The sequence below is a fragment of the Lepidochelys kempii genome, chromosome 1 (genome assembly GCF_965140265.1).
Source record: "Lepidochelys kempii isolate rLepKem1 chromosome 1, rLepKem1.hap2, whole genome shotgun sequence".
In the NCBI taxonomy this organism is placed as follows: Eukaryota; Metazoa; Chordata; order Testudines; family Cheloniidae; genus Lepidochelys; species Lepidochelys kempii.
In genome coordinates, this window is record NC_133256.1 from 337,121,580 (window position 1) to 337,145,192 (window position 23,613).

Genomic DNA, 23,613 nt, shown 5'->3' on the forward strand with positions numbered 1-23,613 from the left:
GATTGAGGGGGAGGAGCAGGACCACAGCGCGCTCAGGGGAGGAGGCGGAGAAGAGGTGGGGCTGCGGCCTTGGGGAAGGGGGGGGAATCGGGGCAGGGCGGAGTGGGGCCCCCGCACTCCCTCTACACATAGCCCCCCCAGTCCTCTGCCGTGAGCCACTCAGGGTAGGGGGCTGGGGTGGGGCAGGGGGCTGGGAGCACCCCCATGACCCCAGCCCACAACCCCAGCCCCCTGCCCTGACTCCTGCACCCCCCTCACACACCTCCAGCCCCCTGCCCTCCCTGACTCCTGCACCAACCCCCTACATCCGCACCCCTACCCTGAGCACCAAACGGGAGCTCCTGCACACACACACCCCATGTTCCCACCTGCACCCCTCGCACCAAATGGGAGCTGCTCCTGGTAAGCACTCCACACCCCAACCTCCTGCCCCTACCCTGAGCCCCCTCCCGTACCCTAACTCCTGGCCAGACCCTGCACCCCAACCCCCAGCCTGCTCCTGCACCCTAACTTTCTCCCAGACGCTGCACCCCCAGCCCTGAGCCCCGTCCCACACCATACATCCTGGCCAGACCCCACACGCCAATGCTTTTTAACAATTTTTTTTTTTTAAATAAAAGTGCTCTTATTCAAAGAGCTTTACAATAGTTAGCTAACGGTACAAACAATATTTGGAAAGATCATTAAGTGGTCCGCTGAGACCCTCAGCAATTTTCAAGTGGTCTGTAGAAAAATAATTTAGACTAGAAAAACCATCAAGGTACCTCACTTTATTTTCATTTACTTCCTATTACTTATAGGAGGAGGATAAAGAGAAAAAGAACGAAAAACGGGGGCAGGGGGGAGATAAGAGAGAATGTTCTTTTTCTTGGCTGAGTCCCAAGGAGGGGCCCCGAAAATGAAGCTGAACCCAGGGCCCCACAAACTCTAAATCCGCCATTGGGTGGGCAGCACACCAAGTGGATCTAACTGTATGACAAGTAAGGCATGTTTCACCCACACGCTACTTTGCCACTGCAGTTCGCATGGTGTAGCCTGTGCTGTTGCCCCCTCTTCTCTCAAAAAATGCTTTGTCAGAAAATAGGAGCAATACTTCACAAAACAGAAAGCAAGAACTGACCCCAAAAGATTTCTCTGCTCTGCATCCCTGGGGCCAAGGTTTATGCAAAGCCATCGTTACTCTAGGAAAAACTACCAGTCTCGTACCAAGATGTAAACATTGTTGGATGGTTCCATCGGAGCAACATTTACTCCAGGCTGCCCGATGGTCCTGCTGGCCCCTCTTGCCTGGATGTGGCCACTAAACTGCAGATGAGCTTTGTTGCTCGGCAACAATACACAACTGTCACAGCCAGGTCGTGGGCAGTCAGACCTAATAGTCAGAGCCAGAGTCCACCATCACAAGACAGGAGTCAGCTGGGTGAGGAGACCAGGAGGTCAGAAGCAGAGGACAGACGAGATCAGAACCACAAGGCACGAACCAGAATCAGGCCAGGTCAGGATACCCGGGGTAAGCGGCAGGAGACAAACTGGAGATTGGGAACCACAAGTTATATGCCAGGAGTCAAGATGGGTTGAGATACCAGGAAATCAAGCAGGAGAAGCAGAAGCAGGTAGCACAAGGCACAGAGTCCAGAGCAGGGCAGAGCCTAGTTGTTCAGACAGCTTCCTGATCCTACTGCTGGCTTAGGCAGGGCCAGGGGGCCAAACAGCCACTCTGCCAACAGGACCTTAGGGGCAGAGCCTCACACTGGGGCTGGGTTTCATGGGTCCCAGGTAAGCTATTGTCAGCATACTACCAGGTAGAGGACTAGAGTATGGCTGCTCCCATGAACCCTGCGGGCCCAGGTTTGAGACCTGTGGGTTATGCCAACAACCTGTTCTTCCTCCTTCAACTCGTTCCTTAAAACACACTTCTTTCTCTCAACCTTCCCTTGCCAATCTCCTCTTTGGGGCAGCCCCCTCCCACTCTTGTGCCTGAACCGTATGTGTTTTTGTTGTAGGGGGTCTAATTTAAGCCTTGATCTTGCAACTGGGGCAGACCCCTGAGACCCTCATGGAGCTCCATCGACTTCACTCCACGGGAATGGATCCCATTCATCTACTGGGATGGTTTGCCTGAGAGTGACTGAGTTTTCCCTTTTGCCCCAATCTTTCAGCTCTCACTGTCTGTGTCTTTAGCATGGTTGTGGCAGTTTTGATTTGAAGCTTTGGGATTGGTTTTGTTGCACGCTGCTGAAATGATTATCCATGTGTACTTTACAAATGATCAAGACTTGGGGCCTGATCCTGCAGTCTTTGCACACCGAAACCTCCCGTCAGAGTCAGTAGGAGTTTGGGGTGTGTGTGAAAAATGCAAGGCTTGGGCCCTAAAAGGTTATATCTATTTCCCAGCGATCCTGCTTTATCATGAGAAATGTTAAAATAGGACACACTGAATTGAATTTAGCAGTCAAATGTTGCAGTAAATGAAGAGAGGCAACTATAGGAGATGCACAAATGAGCTACAATGGAACTGTACTGAGAAGTCAATAACAGAGACGGGAAGATTTAATCTCAGTGATACAAGGTGCCGCCACCAGCTAAAACAGTCTGCATCCCATGGAGTTAGGGTTGGCTTAAGATTGCTTTAGAGCAGTTAATCTATGAGCCTGCTCCTGCACCCGCTGAAGTCAATGGCCAAATCACCATTGATTTCAGTGGAAGCAGGATCAGGCCTCATTTAAGGGATCTTACGCTCCCCAGACCCGTTCCCCCCCACCCCACCACTATGCATTAATTAATGCACAAGGAGAACAGATAATTTCTGAAAACATTTACAGTACAGTTTATGCCCAGATGTTCCCAACCACCTGCAATAAGCTGAGCAACTCAGTCACATTTACAAATCACAATTCTTGTTCACTGACCACAGCCTTTCCTGCTCCGCAGAGCGGACAAACGCGCCAATTCAAACTGTAGAAGGAGATACAGGTATTCAATACTTACTTTCTCAGGACTGCGATTTCATTCTCTATGCTGCTTTCCTTCCCCTTCAGTGCTTTCTTGGGGATGCACTTGACTGCAAATAGTTTTCCACTAGCTCTCTCTTTGGCCAAAACTACTTCAGAAAACGCACCCCTGAAAGAAGGAAAAGATTGGTCTCAAAATATATCCTTTCTGTACCTGTACTTCAGGTGTGGACGTAGGTCTATGAAAGCTGCTATACTCATCTGTGTTATCAAGAACAACATTTTACACATATATAGCATCTTTCATTTGCTTTATAAACTATGCATATGTTAACATTCATGGCATATTCCTGTTGCCAAGGCTTACTGAGTAAATGGACAGTTTTAATAAAGAATCATGGTCTATTTTTATTAATTATTATTAGTAGTAGTATTACAACAGCACCTAAAAGCTTAGGCATGGACTGGGACCCTGTTGTGCTAGGAGCTTTATAAACACAGAAGAAACAGAAAAGTTCTTGCCCAAGGCGCTTACAATCAACGTAGTATAAGCACAGGTCTGTAACCTAGAACCTCCAAAATTCTATTCCTAGTTTTGCCACTGACTTAACATGTGACTTCAGGTAAGTCACTTAGTATCTTCTGCCTAAATTTCCCACCTATAATAATACTTCACTCTCTGAGATTTTAGGAGGCCTTGTTCATAAATGTTCATAAGCGCTTGCTTAGTGATCCTTGGCCAAGATACTTGGAATAACTTCCCAATTATTGTTAAAAGTGCCATGGGATCTGAAAGGATCACCAGAGGTCAGGACCAGAGCTGTAAATCTCCCTTGAAAGATGAGATGGCACATTCAGCAGCCCAGTGTGCCCCAGCACCATTTGTTCAATCCTGATTCAGATGGAGAAGAAGACTAGCTAATGAGTCTTTTTACGCAATGTAAAACTAATCCTCAGAACAAACTGCTACAAGAGATTACTGAAGGAAAGAGCGTAAGAGGATTCAAAACAGGATCAGGTGTGTACGTGAATAATATGAACATCCACAGTTACATCAGATAGGAGAAAATGTATAAAGGATATATATGTTTGAGGGTACAAGCCAACCACTAACTTCCAAGAGTGGGGGAAAAAACCCCCGCCTTTAATGTATCTCTCTTATATCTTCTTCTGAAGTATCTGGTACTGGTCAGAGACAGGATACTACACTAGATGAACATTGGTTCTGGTTCAGAATGGCAATTTCTACGGTACGGCTAATCAAAAAATATTTCCTGCAGCACCTTGGTTTGCCCTATAGGTCTCACAGCCAATTGCTTATCTGACAAGATAACAGCCTACGGTCATACAGCTGTATTATCATATTTTTATCAAATAAAAAGAACCAGGATATGTTTTCCTTCAAGCAGTACATTATTCTGCCAACCACATGGCACTCCATAAAAAGACAAGTCACTAGCAACCTGAACAAACCACAGCCATGCTCCAGCAAGCTCTTAAAATGTTAATATTTGATCACAACCTCATTAAACTCCCATGAACTTTCTCTGACTTTTCATTTCCCAGGATTGCTGGTTATCTAGGTGTCTGTGAATAAACAGAAGCTTTTCCTTTTCATAGCCAGGCTCTTCCTTCATGATCCATAGATCTGATGACACAGTCAAGCATTTGTGACCTCACAATTGCTCCCTTGGATGTGAAAGAACTGAATGAATAATTGCATGAATGGATAAATGAATCCGAGAAGCGCAGGAGGATGGTGATTAGGAAAGAGAACGCTTCTGTTTACACAGAAAGACTTTTGTAGTTCATAGTAAGTAATAAGGAAACTATAACAGGAAGTTAGGAATAGATTATTGGGATTGCTACAAAGGGTATGTTGTGAATTTTGCCTACGTGCAGAAGTGACCTTTTAAGCACGGGATAGCATGGTGTTCCAGAGGTCTTTCACTAAACAATGGGCCCAGATTCTGATCTGACTTGTGCGTTTCTACAAACAGGGTAACCTCACTGACTTCTGCTCAGTGCTTCTGGGCTTAGATAATAGCTTTTCGGTGCACCGTGGAACCAATGCACTGCATTCTGGGGCTCACACACATTGTATCTAACGGCTTGAGCAATAAAGAACCAAGCAGGGCAACAGGATTTGTAAAGACCTATGCAGTGATTTCATTACGCCTGAATACTTGTAGTTATTTAATGAATGAAATTATTCTTTCACTTAGGGTGACCAGATGACAAGAACAAAAAAACGGGACACGTGGGGGGGCAGCCACAGGCTCATGCCCCCACCGGGGCCGGCTCTAGGTTTTTTGCCGCCCCAAGCAAAAAAAAAAAAGCCAGAGTGCCACCGAAGCAAAATATCGGGACAAATGGCGTCCCGACCGTACATCGGTTGAGACACGGAACAAACAACTAAATATTGGGACAGTCCCAATTTTATTGGGACATCTGGTCACCCTACTTTCACGCCAACCCTAATGCTTAGAACAGCTTAGTCAATGATCACACATGTCCTGAGTCAGCTAGCTGCTGAGAACCTTCAATTCCCATTGACTTCTGTAGGCAATGAGGGTGCTCAGCCTCTCGCTCATAGGATTGCCCCCAAGCACCCTCCTGTTCCTCCAAAGAACTCCTCGGGGCCTGTTCTTGGATGCTTTTGACGCATATAAACAACCCTGTGCTCTGCATGCGTTTGGTTGTGTACCACAGCAGTCTCTTGTCTTTAGCCTGCAAGTGCTTCAAGGAAGGGATCGCTTATCCGGGCAGCTCGTTTTACCTACTGTGTACATTCATGGTGCTGTAAAACTAAAGAAAGCTTCCATTTTGAACTCAAGTTCATTGCCGTTCTAAAACAATGAAACAAATGAAGACCCGGCTTTTATGTTCCTTTTCAGTAGGCACTGCTCTAGGAAATGCCTGGGTTTCAGCTGCCGTAAAAATTTTAATGTGTTTCCTCCTCCATTTACTGGCAAGACTCTGGGCACAGAAGTTGTACCAGACCCTGGATGTGAATTTACTGCCCCTTGAATGTTTCCTGGGAACTTAAGAGTTCTACTCACTATAATTAACACCGTATTTCTTTAATGGTTGTTGTCATTCGAAGGACAAAATGGGACAATCCTCGCTGAATGATAGCTTTTGGCACTCACAGACCACTCTTCACGTTGTGAGTATTGAACAAACACTGGGCTAGATTCATGCAGCCTGTGGTGGTGAAAAGTATCCCGAGAGTGACAACTTTCAGCAATGGTGGGCACCTACAACCGCCTCTCCTTTGGGGGCTCACAGCCCCCAAAGTGGCATCACTGGTTAGGGAGAGGATGTAACCAGGGGAGCAATGAAAGACAGCGACAACCTTAAGACTAAAAGGGAGAGGAGAGACATATCGGAAGCCAAAGAGAAGGAGGTTGTAGTAGTCAAGAGGGGATTAATTCAGGAAAGGCCCAGGGAATTAGGGATGGAGATCAAGAGGAAGGAAAGGATTGCATAGATATGATAGAGGAAGAAGGAACAGGGCTTAGCAAGAGCCAGAGAGAGAGAGAGAGAGAGAGGAATCAAAGGGTATGTTGCCACCACCGGGTGTGATAGCAGCAAAGCCATAGCAGCACAGACTTCAGCGTGCACAAGTAATTATCGGGGTTCTGGGATGGGCTTGCACAGCCTGTGCTCACGCACATACTGCCGAGGCCTGACTGCTAGCTACATTAAAACTAGTTGGGGTTTGTCTACACGTGCTGCAAGCACACTGTGACTGCACTGTAGACATACCTACAGACAGCTCCAAACAGTCTTGGTGAAGTTGTCATCGGTGATGTAGGGGGGAGAGATTAAAGTGTATGGATGGACTGGAATTTAGTTTAATTGTAGAGCTACTGGGCCACATTCATCCATCCTTAAGGGTCTGATCCAACTCCCATTAAACTTCTCCTGACTTCAGCAGGAGCAGGATTGAGCCTTAAGGGCCAAATTCAACTCTAGCATAATCACTGAAGTTGCACCAGAGATGCACATTGCCCAGTTCAAACAGGAATTATTTTAGGGAGGTTTCATGGCCTGTGATATGCAGGGGGGCTGACTTGATGAGCCCCTTCTCACTTTAGAATCTATGTCTGCTGTATTTATTCATTTATTTGTGCAAACTGTATTTCTCCCTCCCTTCTCCTTACCCCCTCTTCCTCCTCCTCCCAAAACCAACCAAGCATCAGAACATTCTGCCACCTCATTATTCGGAATTGACTCTCTTACCCCAGCTTCCAACATTTCAATCCTTCTCACTAGTTCCCACAATAGCAACTTTTCCCCTGAATTCAAGGAGGCAGACCTACAGCCTCTTGCAAGGTCACCACCAACTCTTCCCCAGAAATGAACAAATGCAAATGGAGGCATAGGAAACCACAATCATTACCCATTTCTGTTCTCATGTTTTGTTCATGTATGTCCTATATCCCTTACTTTCCTTCCTAGCCAGAGCGCTCCAGAACCACTGAGCCCATCAGTCCAGCTAGAGAATATTTTTAGTTTAAGGCTCTAATGTCTCCTTTAACATCAAGATTTTAATCAAGAGCAAAAATTTAGTTCTGGGGTCTTCAATATTTTGAAATCTTTGTTCCTCTTTAGGGTTAAAATAAGCAAAAGTTCTGCATGTTACTCTCTATAAAAGGCTGCTTAGTTCTAGTAAACACTGTATACCCAACATCAAAGCAGCATGATTATCAAGGACACAGATTTTATTAAACATCACTAGGGATAATAAGTAAATTCAATCCAAAATCCAGTCTTATTCCATCCTGAGTTAGTTATTTCCATTGTACACTACAATGCTTTTCTGAACTCTGTTCCCTAATATTCTCTGGACAGACAACTTTATCTGCAGTATTAGCTGCGTGGGGGCTCGCAGACACTTGCCGATCATTCCATGGTGTTAGTTTACAGCAACCCACTTTTATCTTTGGGTATTTTCCTCCCTCCCTTGTTGACCGCAAATGCAATCTTTATAGATGAATGAATGCAATTTATAAAGTATGTTTCATCCAAATATCCCAAAGTTTTCTCCTACTGGGCGGAAGGCAGCAGCTGTTTAACAGTGCCCTGCAACATTACAAGACAAAAGTGTAGAAAGAACAGGGGGAATTTTTAGACAAGCAGAATGCAACTGCACACCTGGAATTTGTACAGGACGCTGAACCCTCTAATCTAACAAGAAGTGCCACATGATCTTTAATGACAAGAAGAGATTCAAGATTTCCCATTTGCATCGCATACAAATAGCACATTCCAGCATGCCACGGCACTGGCTCAGTAACACACTACGTGAACCTCCATCGATATTTCCCATAGAACTTGAGTTTTCTTTGGGAGTTTCCTTTCCAAGTATTGATCAGACTCCAGTCTGCTGCTAAGCTGATGAGTTCTATCAAATGACATCCCACATGGTATTGCTGCTGGAAGGATGGTTCATGTAGTCTGCTAAGACTGGTAGATCCATTACTCAGACCGTGGGGAAAGCCAGGGAAGGAAGTGGTCAGTTCCCTCCTGATTCTAAGGTGACCAAAGTATTAAGGCCTCTATTTAGCAAAACACTTATGCACATGCTTAAGTCCATCCCCTCTTCAACAAAGCACTTCTGCATTTGCTTAACTTTAAGCTTGTGCTTACATCACTGAAGCAAACAGGATGTAAGCACATACCTATAGTCAAGCACTTGCTTAAATGCTTTCCTGCATCAGGGCTTAAATCCGTGATGCACATAGCCTGTCTCTCTACAAAGTTCTCATAAGTCCCTCTCCTGCTAACATTTAAGTATGAGAAACTTTTTGCATGTGAGTGTGCCCATTGCATTTAATGAGGCTATGAAGGTGCTTAAGTGTTTGCCAGATCCACTCCCTAAAAGGAGCTGTCTTATGGAAGCTACATTTCCAAACTAGTTGTGGAGTCCTGAAACTGTGGAAGGCAAGACTATGCTGGGGATGACAGAATCAATGGCAAAAATCAATGTCTTTACAAACTGATCGGTAAGATTTTGAAGTGTGAATGTATTTTTATCGGAAGTTTCATGGGTGGAAAAGTACAATGCCTTTGAAGACAGCAAGTGAAGTGAGTTTTCTACCTTGTGAAAATGTCCTGCAGGATTTTGTCCCTCTCCCACAATGTGACCAATAAATTATTTTCACACTAAAGGGAAAACTTGTATGGTATTTTTCACAGATAGGCCAAGATTTAAAAAACATTAGACTAAAGTTAGGCACCTAATGGCTGAGATTTTAAAGCTACTAAGTGATTTGGATGCCCAGTTCCCATTAAATGGGAAATAGCGAAGGGTGAGACTTTCAAAGTGCTTAAGGGAATTAGAAGCATATTTACTACTCCTAAATCCCTTAGCAATTTAGAAAAATCCCATCCCAAGTCTCCAAAACTTTTAAGCACCTTGGAAAATCCCAGCCTACATCTAAAGTTAATATAGTATATTAAATAAATAAGGAATCTGATTTTCAAAAGTGAAAATCAATGGGAGCTGGTGGGTGCCTAGCTCTTCTGCAAAATCAGACCGCCTATTTAGGTGCCTAAATACGGACTTAGGAGCTGAATTTTGGGCTCCTATTTTTAGAAGTCTTGGCCATGCAGTTTTTCATCCTAGGGGCTTGGGTCTTTGCAAACCTTTAATTAAGCCACAAAACGCTTCTGTGATCTAGGTACGTTTTTAACACGTTTCAAAAAAGGGTATAATAGAAGCACAGAGGGATTAAGTGACTTGCCCAGCATCACACAGCCAGTGATCAAACTTTGGAAGACAGTCAAGGAATCCTGATACCCTATCACTGTCTAAAACCATTGGACCATGCAGCATCCCACAAGACGTCCACCTTCTATAATTTGAATTTGTTTGTATCATTTCCCATCCTAATTACTCTCTTTAATATAGAGTTACAAGCACAGATTAGGGTTTCAAGAACTTTGTTAGAACACGTATTTGCATCCAAATGCATTCCATCTTTGCCAGTTTTCTAACAGAAAACAATAGCTACAATATTAAACTGTAGTGCATATAAAGATGTATTAAGGTGCAAGAATCTTTGCCCTTCCACATTTCTCTAGTTTGTTCAAACTGCAGTGGTTCTCAAACTAGGGGAGCCACTTGTTCAGGGAAAGCCCCTGGTGGGATGGGCCGGTTTGTTTAGCTGCCGCTTCCGCAGGTTCGGCCGATCACGGCTCCCACTGGCTGCAGTTCGCCGCTCCAGGCCATTGGAGGCTACGGGAAGCGGCGCGGGCCAAGGGATGTGCTGGCCGCCCTTCCCGCAGCCCACATTGGTCTGGGGCAGCAAACCGCGGCCAATGGGAACCACAATTGACCAAACCTGCAGATGCGTCAGGTAAACATATCGGCCCGGCCCGCCAGGGGCTTTCCCTGAACAAGTGGCGCCCCTAGTTTGAGAACCACTGTTCAAACTGTGATTTAAATATGAAAATTCAAATCCTGAGATAAAATGAATGAAATGTACTTATGGCAGAGTGCATTTGCCATAGTATCTCAATGTGCTTCATTGCCACAAAAAATACAAATACAGGCCCTGTCAAACAAACAGCCAATGAAGGAATAAAACTTAAATTTTCCATTCACTGAGACTTACACGTTGAACAGTTTTCCACTGCATTAGCAGGTGATCTGTCATACTAAATCAACAGTAGTCATGCAGCAGATTTCACATCGTCAAGCTCTATATAGCTAACAATCTTAATTATGATACAGTTAGGTTTTGTTGTGCACTTTACCCTAGCCATGCTATGGAAAGTAATCAGCGAGCACTAATGGTGTGAAAATACACCGTTTCCAGTGTGAAGAGTCCTCTGAGATGTGAAATTGACCAAACAACAGTAAGCCATTTCACAAAAAAGATCTTAAACAACCACAGATTGTTGTTTCTCTCTTCCTGGATTCTCCACAGACAGGCTAAGTTTAAATCACCAAACACACTGGCACAAATAAATAGGAAAAGTCTTCACAGGCACTTTCATAATAGGTAAGCTCCAGCATGCCTTAAGGTTCTAGCTGGTCGCACTGTCACCTCTTATCAGCTAAGAGACTGGGTGGTTTACTGGTCAGAGTAGGGAAGCGGGAGTCTGATTCTGTTGCTGGTTCCACAACTGACTTAATGCCTGTTGTCATTTCCCATCCCAGCACCCACACCACCCAAACCAACACAAAACTAATAACTGAAAGTAAAAAAATTTGGTCACTAAGTCATGTCCCAGAAAGCACTTGGGTCTGTGTAGAAATGGACCCACACTGCCAAGTTCAGACCTGGACTTGGATCCAAAGTTCCCCAAAGTTCATGGGTATTTGGATGAGAGGATGTGCTCCGGGCCCCACTCTAGTCCAGTGTGAAACCAAGAGTGACTACTGCTGGGGTATTTCTATCTGTGTCCTGGCCAGGAACAAGGGACTTCCAGGATGTGCAATATCTACTGTACTGTAATGTACTACTACTGTACTGTAGTCAAACATTTACACATAGAATCATAGGACTGGCAGGGACCTCGAGAGGTCTTCTAGTCCAGCTCCCTGCACTCAAGGCAGGACTAAGTATTATCTAGACCATGCCTGACAGGTTTATTCTTTGAAATTTCAGTGACATTAAGTGACTAAGACAAGGTCATACATACATACAAGTCAGTGGCATATATAACAGAACATGGGTCTCCAGACTCTCCGTCTACATATCTCAGAATAGATCGATATAAAAGAATGGGAAAGGCCACACTGAAACTTTCTGGTCCATTCACAATACTCTGTTGTATCACAGAGCAAGTGTTTTTTCTGTCTGTTCTCATTCATCATACATAACGGACCGAGTCCTGCAGTCCGTGCTCAAGCAATATCCCCATTGAAGTTAAAAGGCATTTTGTCTGAAAAAGCACTGCAGAATCATACCCCATGAGCTAAAGCCAAAAATTTCAGAGTTGGCGCTTGCTTAAAGTTAGCCACCCAAGTTTGAAAAATTTGCCTTATACCTAGTGGGCCGTGTTTGTCTCTAACATAACCCTAGAAGAAATTCGCTCCAGTGTTGCTTTAGTAACATAACTCACAATATTCCCTCTCTCCCTGACTTCTATTGCACAACACAGCTGTGCTGCTTGTTTTCCCATGCAAACCATCTATCACAAATTTTAAAAAACCTCTCACTCACCATGCTGTTATTACGTGTTCCAGACAACGGACAATGCTGTTAGGCTTGCTTAAAACATTGTTGCTGTTTGCCTAATGGACAACTGAATAACAAGGGCAAGGGTCAGAGTTATTCTTCACTGCACTGCTGATGAAGCAAGTGGTTCTTTCCTGCATCACTGCCATTCCTCTCCGCAGACACAGACCTGGTTCCCCAATAAAGCTCCACATTTTAGGGGGTTAATTTTGTTCCAGGTAAAAAGTATTGCAATATTATTTAGACAATAAAGTAGATTATGTTTCTCTGCTGATACCCAGGTTCCTTTCCTACATCCTCTAAAAGTACACAGGAACATAGGAGTTGCCATACTGAATTAGGTCACTGGTCCAGCTACTCCAGTAGCCTCCAGTGGCCAGTATCAGCTGCCTCTGAGGAAAGTGCAAAACTCTATAGTAGTCAGTTATGGGTTAGCATGGGAGGTAGGGTGGCCTAGAGCGTAGGGCACTGCCATAGGAATAAGGGTACCTAGGTTCTATAACTCTGTCACTCACTTACTGGGTGAACATGAGCTCATCTCTTTCCCCTTCCACTCTTGGACTGTAAGAACCTCAGGGAACTGCATCTTCTATGAGTTTGCACCGCACCTAGCAAAATGGGGCCTTGAGATCAGCCAGTGCCTCTAGGTGCTACCCTACTATCAAAATAATAATCTGCTCCCAAGGAAAGTTTCTTCCTATCCCCCATTAGATAGAGGTTGCCTTATGCCCTGAAACATGAGGTTTTATATCCTTTGCAAAAGCTGCCTGGTTTTCTTGCTCCAGTACGTTCCATGCTGGCAAAGAGCCCTGTGCAAATGCAGTATCGCGAAATTTCAATCTTAAATAGTCATAAGAGGAGTGTGGACTTGTCTGGATCCATTTCCCACTTTGTTGCACTATTAGCTACCATTACAGATTAGGGGTTTGACCGTCTTTGCCACCACAATGAGTTATAAGAATTCCAATGTTTATTTTAGTCTGATTTCTTTTTGTTTTAAATCTTCCATATTTTAAGTTCCCAGACCAAAAAAAAAACTTAATTCACCTGGAGGTAAGGTTGACAATACATGTTGGAGGAAAGCTCTTTGGAAGAAGGCTGTAGTTTAACAAAAGAACGGTTGTTAGAAAGCCAGGAAATTCAAATTTAAGGTTGTAACCAATAACAAAAATGTTTGAAACTATGGAAATGCAGAGGTAAGGTCACCCTAACATCCTTAACTCTACTCAATTCACCTTCTGCAGAACAACTGAAAACCAGAAGATACCTCCTTGTTAACAGGCCAAAAGGTTTTATTCCACTAGGAAACTGCCGCAATACTGAAGACAGTACTGATACTGAAAACTAGCCCTTTGCTCGGGGGTAGATTTCACCCTAAGAGAATATATTACATTAATTACAAATGCATTGTAAAGCACAATGTGAAACTTTCTTAGCATGGTTAAACTTTTGGGTTCTCCCCCATTCAATAGTTGGTACACTGCACACAACTAAAATAAAGCAGGGAGCTTTTTTCCTGCATTGCTTTCATCAAACTGCTGCAGTCCAAACACAAAATACTGAACTCGGGACTTGCCAGGAAAGGAAATGAGGCCTTGATGGTTTCTGCTCTAAAGTACATTCATGTCCTATTTTACCACTAGGAAATATAGCCTAGTGGGCTGAACAAGGGGTTAAGAATCAGGAACTCCAGTGTTTTAATCCTAGCTCTGCCACTGACTCACTGTAGTTTGTGAAGTCTCTGCCTTCTTCGCTCCATCTATTGGGGAAGAGGGGGTGATAATACCTTGCTAGAAAGGTTATTTGTACAATACTCTGCAAATGAAAAGTGTTATTATTATTATGGTTGAAATCTGCACAACATTCACATATCAAGCCTTTGCAATTCACCCTAAAAGAGGCTCCAACAAATACATGGGACTTGTATGCACAGTCACCACACAATTCTGCAATGAATAAGTCTCTATTCTATAGCGATCAAGCACTGGAAAAGTCGGGATATTGCAGGTTAAGACTGAACTGCAATGCAGCCACAGCCGTATAAGGATGTTTGCAGATTGACTGCTGCATTATGCTTGGCATCTTATGCCATCTGTCCCCCAGATTCAGGAACACTCCATTCACTGACAAATTTATGAAGAGAAAATGGATATTCTTAGTATTTAAACGAACACTGAAGCTGAGTTTTCTATCTGAGCTTTTTGCTTCTTCCTATGTGAGATATTATTGTATTACCATAGTATCAGAGTGCCTCATAATCTTTAACGTATTTCTTTTCATAACCTCCCTCTGATCATCCTTCCTTGCAAATCAATATAGAATTTAATATACTAACAAATGCTGTCAGTGTATTACATTAGATACTACATAGGAAAGAGACAAGTAGAATACACTACGGATATGCAATACAGATGAGTGGGCAAGTTCACAGTGTTGTAGACCACTGAACTTTAGCACTTCCTGGTAATTTTTGGTCTTAAAACTGCAACCCTAAGATTTCCTTAACCGAGTTTGTCATATTTAATTTCCCAGGCTGATGCAGGACTAATGCATTGTCACGCCAGGGTTCCCGTCCCTCCCACACCCAACATGTTTTAATGTAGGGTGATCAGATAGCAACTGAAAAAACGGGACAGAGGGTGGGGGGCAATAGGCGCCTATATGAGAAAAAGTCCCCAAAAACAGAACTGTCCCTTTAAAAATGGGACATCTGGTTGCCCTATTGTAATGTGGTAGTATATCATAGCTGCAAAGTCTGTGTCACGTCTCCCTCTACTGGCTGGTCTGCTAGCGGATATTTGCCTACTACTACTATGAGCTAATGGAGTCACGCCTTTAGTTTTTGCTCCGGTACTGAAAATCCCCAGTTCGCACCCTGCTGGCGACCCATGCAGGAACTCAGATCACTACAGTTGCGCTTCTGTAGGAAAGGCTCCATATCTCATGTCCAGCAATTCCCCTTAGCCATCTTCCAGCTCCCAACCAAGAAGATTCTTTTAAAAGGTGCCAGCAAAAAGTGCAAAATTTTAGACAAACGAGTCTTGTCCTAGCCTTGCAACATCATCATCCCTCCTTTCTCAGCATGTAAATGAAAGACATTTGTGATTCTGAAGGGAGCTATTAAATGGGATGGGTCAGCAGCACAAGAGACGTTTTTTCAAAGCTTAGCAGCAAACCCAGCGTTGGTCCTCACAGATAAGGAAATTCCCAGAGTTATGTAAATCAGATGAACAGAAATGAAACGAATGAATTGACAGTTTAAATATATGCCTAGTGCTCAACACTTAGCAAACTGCAAACACAGCCAGCAGAGATGCCCTCATTTTAACACAGGAAATTGGCAAAGTGATTAGCCAGATAATCCAAGTTGTTAATTGGTGGCTGTTGGGGGGGAGGAGGGGGGGAATCCATGAACAGGGCTCAGCTAAAGCTCCTAGAGACAGAGCTACATGGGTGGAGGGACAGTAGGGAGGAAGGCGAGATGTGCCACCTGAGCAGTGGTAGCTAGAGGCATTGGGTCTGCCTAGAACAGAGACAGTCCAGAACTTCTACACCACAATTAAACAGCCCCTTAGCCCAAGCCCTGGGAGCCCAAATCAGCTGGCAGGGGCCAGCCACAGGTGTCTAACTGCAGTGCAGACATAGCACAGACTCCATGTGGAACATACCCACAGGCGTGTCATGATACATCTTAGGAAAAAGGGGAGCCCTGGCCTCCCGGCATATGCCAATGTGCAGCAGCAGAGGGAGCTTGGACCACAGCCCCAACCCACCCAGACATAAACCCCTATGGGGAGTTCATCATTGCCTGCAATGCTAGCGTCCCCACTCCCGGCACTCAGCGACCCCTGGTTATCTCCAGTGCAAAAGCACTAAGGGGGAAGAGAGGCTCTAACTGGCCCTTAATGTACTGACGTGAGACGAGCCATAACATATAGATCACAGCAAGATTTTCATAAAGAACATGTAGGGGTTTACGGGCAGTAAATGTTCAGAACTAAAAAAGATTTAGCTCCGTGAGAGGCTAGAGAGCGGTGCAGTTCTCTTAGCAGAAGAAATCCGTTCTCCCAGAACCTCACCCACACCAGGCCCAGGTAACATACTAAATGACAAGCCTTACATCATCAGAACAAACTCTCACTGGCTGGTTGTACCCTGAGGGCAGGACACTTATCTAGCAACTTCTCCTATTAATTATTCTTGTTATTATTGATTATTTGTACTGGAAGATCACTTGGGAGCCCCTGTCACAGACCATCACCTCATTGGGCTGGGGGTGTGCAAACACAGAACAAAAAGACACTCCCAATCCCAAAGAATTTACAATCTAAGGAATTAACCTTTTCACAGATCATAATTTTTTCACAGACCAAAAAATAAATAAAAGTACAATGCCCTGCATCTGACTACAAGAATGCTGTTTTGCTATGAAAACGGAAAAACTGTCTATTTGGAAAAAAAAAAAAAAAAGACATTTCCACATGCAAGAATATTTGCTATTTTGCTCATTACAAAATTTCACCATGTGAATAGCTGTGTTCACTGACAAAAACAGTGTCTTTTCCCCTCTCCCAATGGATCAAATCCCATATGCTAGCAAACATTCTAAAAAATGTCAAGTATTATTTGTAAGTTGTAATATTATTTTCCCACACTTTTGTGACTATCACTCCTCGAGTTGCTATCCATTGAGGAGCAGTGGGAGCTGTCAGGAAAGTTTGTAGAACCTCACGTTTCTCAAGCCTTTTCCCTGGGAAGATACCACTTCCAGAAATTTTCTTGCACATTTCTCCATATTTCCTCACACTTTTTAAGGGACGACAATACGGTGTGTCAGTATATTCTACTGCCACTTTAGTACTTAGAATGTAATGGCTAGGAAGAGAGAGTGAATGTGTGCGTGTGTATATGTGTGTGTACGTAGGTGTGTCCATGCATACATACATGCTCGTATGTGCTACTACCCTCTACCGGAGAGATTCCAAACTCTTCAGATGTTTATCACAGGCCTTCTACTGCTGTCAGGCAGAGGTGTTTCTCTTTTAGCTCAAGAGATAGTAGCCTGTGGTTTTAGAGCCTAAAGATCTGAGTCCTGTCACATGCTAGTCTGGGTGAGCACCATGGTGTGCAGCACATTGTGAAGTCCTACGTGACCTAAAATATATTTCAATAATAATGCTTTGTACTTACATAGCAGCTTTCATTGGAGAGTTTCAAAGACCTTCACAAAGGTATCATTATCCCCATTGTACAGACGGAGTGAGTAAGCCACATAGAGTTGAGGACAGAACCTGAAGTTCTGACTCCCAGTCCTCTGATCTAACCATTACACTAGATCTGTCTCCCATTTGGAAAGCTATTCCAGACATTCATCTCACCCTCCAAGTCCAGGCCACCAGCCAGTTAAAATTAAAGCCCTCTTGATCTAGATTACGGTTAGCTTAATCTATCTGCATCAACACGCACCGTAAATAACAAGTAACACAAATATATGCAATCAGCACCTAATATTGTCCTGTACTTGTATCTTATATGACAGATTAGTAGAAACTGATTATTGTTTCTGTCCAACACCAAGTACCTGATCAGCTTTGCCCTCATCACGCAGTTATCATGAAAGGGCAGCTCTAACCCGTTTTTAGGGTTCTGAAGACCTTATCTGGGAGTACACTTTGGGACAACCCTATAGTTGAGATGTTCAACTGGAAAAGAGCAGCTTAGTTTACCTTGTTATTCATATATACGTTTGTGTGTGTGTGCGCGTGCCCCTTCATCATGCCCCAAACCAAACTCTTTTTCCAGCATATACATTCAGTCATGGACCAAATTCTAAGATCATGGATTAGTAGGAGAAGTTGCATGTAGAAATCCCACTTTAATTGGTTATCCCCACATTAGCCACCCAGGTGGAAATCCAAAAGAACTCCCTTGCTTTGTGGTCTCAAATCTCACCTCAGATCCCTTAATATGCTAGCAGTTTGTCTTCCCAGGCACTCACCCGAAAGGGCTGTGGTACCCTTTCCAGGGACCCCTCCCACTTTGGTATCAACTCATTGTCCTCAGTTACCTGTTGTGTGCAAATTTTAATAGGATGCCACGTCTTCCCCCGAGACAAAGATATAAAGGGACAAAAAAACCTGACCCAATACTGTCATGACTCCCTTATTTCAGCCCTCCTTCCTGAACTGTCCTCTTTTATGATTAATCTTTACCTCTATTAAAAAGGCAAGTGTTATCTTTAAAGACCTATTACATCTATGTCCCTTGCGGCATAATTGCATTAGCATTATCCTGAATCAAAGGCTGTACAAACAGCTCTCAGTATTGAGCTTTTTCTCCATTATACTCATCAGAAATGAACTGCTAAGCAGTTTATTTTCTCTCCAAAGTGATCACAAAGTGTTTTTCTCTGTCATCTTATAAGACAAAAGGAGTTCATCATCTCCTAGGGCTTATCTGGTGGGAGCAAGCTAGCAAAGTAGTAACCTCTCTGTTTTGAATGCTAAACTCAAACCTTTAAAGAGGCATAACTGATCTGCATAACTGTTTTCCAAATCTCTCTCCCAGTTAAGACACTCAGATTCCAGACATGTATTACAGCACATCTGTTTTCTGGTGATCCTGTCTGATAATGTAAAGCAGATTACATCAATTAAAAACATCATGCTTTTTCCCCTTCTTGACATGGTGCTTTTCATGTGAGAAATTGTCTGATGGGCAATGATTCATTGTCCAAAACAGCTGGGTCAGTTAAAAAAGAATCAGATGGTATCCACAGGGAAATTTATCATGAGAGATGTGATTTCTAAATAAATCATGAGTGAGGCTTAATTTTACTTAGAAATTGCCAACAGTCCAGGGCCGCGGGGTTCCTGCTGTCAACCCCAGACAGCCGGGCTCCCGCTGTCAGCCTCCCTTGTCCCCTTCTCGTGGGGCTGACAGCCGGAGCCCCTCCTTGCGGGGATGACAGCCAGAGCCTGGCCACCCAGGGCTGACAGCCAGAGCTCCTCCTTACAAGACTGACAACTGGAGTCCCTCCTCGCAGGGCTGACAGCCAGAGGCCAGCCACCCAGGGCTGACAGTGGGAGCCCAGCTGCCTGGGGCTGACAGTCGGAGCCCCACCTCGCAAGGCTGACTGTGGGAGCCTCTGCTCGCGGTCTCCTGCTGTCAGTCCCAGGTGGTGATGCTCCCACTGTCAGCCCTGAAAGAAGGGGCTCCCCTGCCAGCCTAAGAAGTGGGAGAGAGGCCCCCACTGCAGCCCCCACCCCCAGGCCTAGGGAGGGTGAAGGATGCTAAGAGACGCAGAGATGAGGCTGGGAGGGATGAACTATGGCCTGGGAACTGCAGGGCGAGTGAAGGGGTGGGAGACTGTATGATGGTGGATTTTGAGCAGATGGGGTGAGTGCTGGGAGGGTGAACTGAGGGCAGTGGGCAACAATGAAGTAGGGGGGCTGTGCTGATATGGGTGGTGATAATAGGGGCTGGGGGACAGAACTGATGGGGCACTGGGAGACAGCATTAATTGTTGGTCAGGAGATGAGCAGATGAGTGGTTGAGAGCTCCTGCAACAGGGGCCAAAATCACACTATCCAACACATGTGGGAGAGCGGTTGACACTCATTGTCACATGCGCACACCCTGGGGATGGGCAGGGGGAGTTACTGACCTAAGAAACACAATATCATCTTTTTTAAAATCTCATGATTTGGGGGGGTCCAACTCATGATTTTTGATCTCTTGAAATTGGCAATACTACGTTTATTGAAGAAAAGGTCAAAGGTTTAAGTGATAATAAGTATGAGAGGTAAAGACAGATAATTACAAACAAAAAGTAAAACTAGGCTTCTAAGACTGAAACTTAACTTCAGCAAGTTACAATCTTTGCCTCACTTCCCAGAGAGTTCAGCCCGCTTGGCTGAAGGACCCAACCTGCTGTGATTTCAAGAGTTCTGGCCCCTTGATTGCTCCAAGTGATAGACCCCCTATGAGATTCTCCCTCCTTTTTTATATAGTCCAGTAAACCTTTGAAATGTATTCTTTGAAAACTAAGTCCAGACAAAGCCTTTCTCTCTTCTGCAGGAGGATAGATGCCATGCTTTCCCCCAAAATTCACTGACCATCCTTCAAGAAGAAGGAAGGTTTCCTGGAGGGGTGCACTCTTCACCCCCTGTCATGATTGTTAAGAGGCTATCTCCCTCCCCCATTCACTAGGTCGGGAGTTCCCCAACTATGGCATGCATACCCCTGGGGGTACACGAGACATCTCTGGGGGTGCACGGGAGAAATTGTATAATGGTGGATTTTATCTATTAATTATTTTATTTATTGCATTTTCATAAGAGGCTACTCAGACAGAGCTTTAAAACTATGGGAATTTATTATATAACATACGGTAGTTAATTTATGTCAAGATGTACCAATGAGAACACAGATACACTGAGACACTTATGTACAGAGCCCTCACTTCCTATCACCATACAGCGCAGGTTCAGTTGCCCAGCAACTGTCCATTCTAACTGCACTCGGAACTTAATCAGGGTTTTTTTCAGTTGTATATGTCGCACTATAACTATATCTGTTTGTAACAGTGAAATATTGACAGATGGCTAAAGTCAGGTAGTGTTAAGAAGAACACACAAAGTATCAGTGATGAGAAGGCATGCCGTACATGGTCAGCTGGTAGGTCTGGAAAGGGGTACATAATAAAAAAAGTTTGGGAACCTCTGCGCTAGGTTGATGGCTTTGTTTACCTTGCATGTAAATGTGCTTTTCTTTGTCTTTGGTCACGCTTTGCCTAATGTACATCGCAGACACATTCAAACAGGCAGAACCACATGCCTTTGTCTGGAACAGGCATGAATTAGGCATTGCTTTCCATTTTAAGAACATAATTCTAGCACATATTTATAACCCATTCTAGACATCCTGTATACACATCCCACAATGATTTCCAGGACCAGCATGTTACCAGTTTGTATATGAACCCTTACATGACACCTTTTAGATACAGATTATGACAACAGCGTTGAGGTGTAGTGAGTATGTCAGGCCTGACAAGAGTTGCTGACAGAGTAGTGACGCACCAATGGGCCTCTGTGTTACATATCCCCATTTTACAGATGAGTGAGCTGAAGCATAGAGAGGTTAAGGGTCTGAGCTTGCTCTGGTTGAAATGATGAAGGCCCAGGTCCTAAGTGAGTTGCGCGAAGGAACTGTAAATCAACGTCATAGCTAGGATTAAGTCCAGCAAGTCTCCAAGACCCATGACTAATCCACTAGACCACAACCCTCCCCTCTTTGAAGAGCAAACTCAGCTTTGTCAATCAGATCCTGAGGCCAAGACTCAACGTTTAAGATCTGCCTTTTCCAAATTAACCCTTTAGACCTGCATCCACAGTCTGCACTCAGGAGGAACTCCCCCTGAATTTGATGATCCATCAGCCCAAGTAAGGACTGCAGACACAGGCCATTTCCTGGCTGCGGCACCACACAGCTGAGCCGTTGTGTAATATCCCCTTTGTATGGCTATGAAACATTAATTGGCTTGTTCTTATTCTGTTGTTACCCATCCAGCCGGGCATGAGTGTCTGTCTGTTTTAAATATTTGGACTCAGAAGGATGTGTATGTTGTATCTTTGCCCACTCTTAATCACAGCTTAGAGTTAAAACAAGGAGAGAACGTGACAGAGAGAGAGCGAGCACCACAGAATGCGAAATTTGTCATTGTTCAGAATCTAACTCTGTTAATATTAACAACCTCAGCAGTTAGAATTCCAGCTACAGCCTCATTGTTAACAGACTTCTCACAGACCAACAACAGGTGTTTGCTTTCCCACCCCCACCCCGAGCTCACTAACTCAAGGATCCGAATTGTGGTTTTATGTCCAAGATGAGGAACATTAAGAAATCTAATGGACTTGTTTGCCTAGTAACTGGTGCGTTTAAGAATAAACATTCTGGAGAAGATTAGTTCAGTGCAATTGTACAGGGAAGTTACGAGCAAAGCTGGAACATGTAGCAACTTCTGCAAACAAGTTTGACTTGTTTTTTAAAGTACAATAAGGGCCTAATCCTGTTCCCATTGAAGTGGGTGCAATGGGATTTTTGCTATTGACATGAATGGGATCAGAATTTGGTCCTTGGTCCATGTGTAAATTGTTCCATTGATATCCCTGGTTATTCACAGAACAGGTACAGGACCAGCACAAATTTCCCCATACTAACCACTCAGGGCGCCTCAGTGCTGTTCTGAAAGGACAATTCCTGAGATTATTGGGTAGTTCCAGGCTTGCTGTGGTGTTGTAATAATTGGGCCTACAAACTGACCTTAATTGTGAGCTCAACTGTGAGAAAGTTTTTAAAGTATTGCGAAAACCTAGAACAGTAAATGTTGATGGGAAAAGATGCAAAAGGGAGACAGAAAGACTAAATTAGTCCAAACAAGAAGGCCTAGTGATATAACTCAAGGACTGTGTTATGGGACCGGAAATCAATGAACCCAAATTGGTGTGTCGGAAATTAGGCCTAACTGGTGGACAAAATAATGAGAAGATGGGCTATTCTGACCATCACTCCATTTGCAGTCCTCAAAAAGAGACTCTAGGGGTGGGGAAAAGTTGGCTACTGTGACACTGGCTGACTGAAAGACAAGAGCAGGGGGAAGGAGCAAGTTTCACCATTATGGCTGCCACCCACACCATCTCCTGGGACTCCTGACCACCTTCATGTTAATCTTGAGAGATGTCCTGATCAGACCAGGCCAAAGAGAGGGACCCAGATGACACTGCCACCTCCACCAGCTCTGGCTAAATCCCAAGCATCTCCTGAGATGTGAGACTTTGTCTGCACCCCACCTCCAAATGGATCCTTTTCCTTCCCTACCCTATTTCTTCTTCTCTCTCCTTTTTCCTTCTGTCTAATAAGACTCTGGCTTAGCCAGCCAAGACTGAATACTTTGCAGCACTGCTGTAAGCCTGTGATCAGAAAGGCAGCTAAAAGCAAAGCCCTAAGCAACCTGATGCTGATACAAGTTTGCCAGGTCTTGGCGTGGCTGACAAGACCATGTGCTGTGTCTGTATGTTTCCAGCAGTGAATTTTGCAAGTGAAAGTCAACACCTGAGACAGGTGCATTTTCTCTTTGCTGTTCTTTTCCCCTTTGTGCGTCTTGTTTCATTTTCTAGGAAACAGAATTGGACTTTAAAAACAGCAGCAATGACAGCTCCAGCCCATTTCAACTAATTTCTTCTCTTCTTCACTTTTCCCCAAATAGGACAGTTATCACTAGAACATCACCATCCACAGCCTCAGAAACAACTCTGACATCATAATCAAAAAGGCTGACAAAGGAGGTGCTGTTGTCATCATGAATAGGTCGGAATATGAACAAGAGGCTGCTCGGCAGCTCTCCAACACGAGTTTCTACAAGCCATTACCCTATGATCCCACTGAGAGTTACCAAAAGC

General features: G+C 44.2%; 1 protein-coding gene across 2 annotated transcripts in view; it reads right to left on the reverse strand.

Annotated features, from left to right (window-relative positions):
* CAMK1D (calcium/calmodulin dependent protein kinase ID) overlaps window positions 1-23,613 on the reverse strand; it is a 390,557-nt gene that overhangs the window by 218,180 nt on the left and 148,764 nt on the right. For both annotated transcript variants that reach the window (XM_073328749.1, XM_073328750.1), the window contains exon 2: window positions 2,989-3,120. In XM_073328749.1, the coding sequence (XP_073184850.1) occupies window positions 2,989-3,120 (132 nt within the window). The remainder of the gene's footprint in view (window positions 1-2,988; window positions 3,121-23,613) is intronic.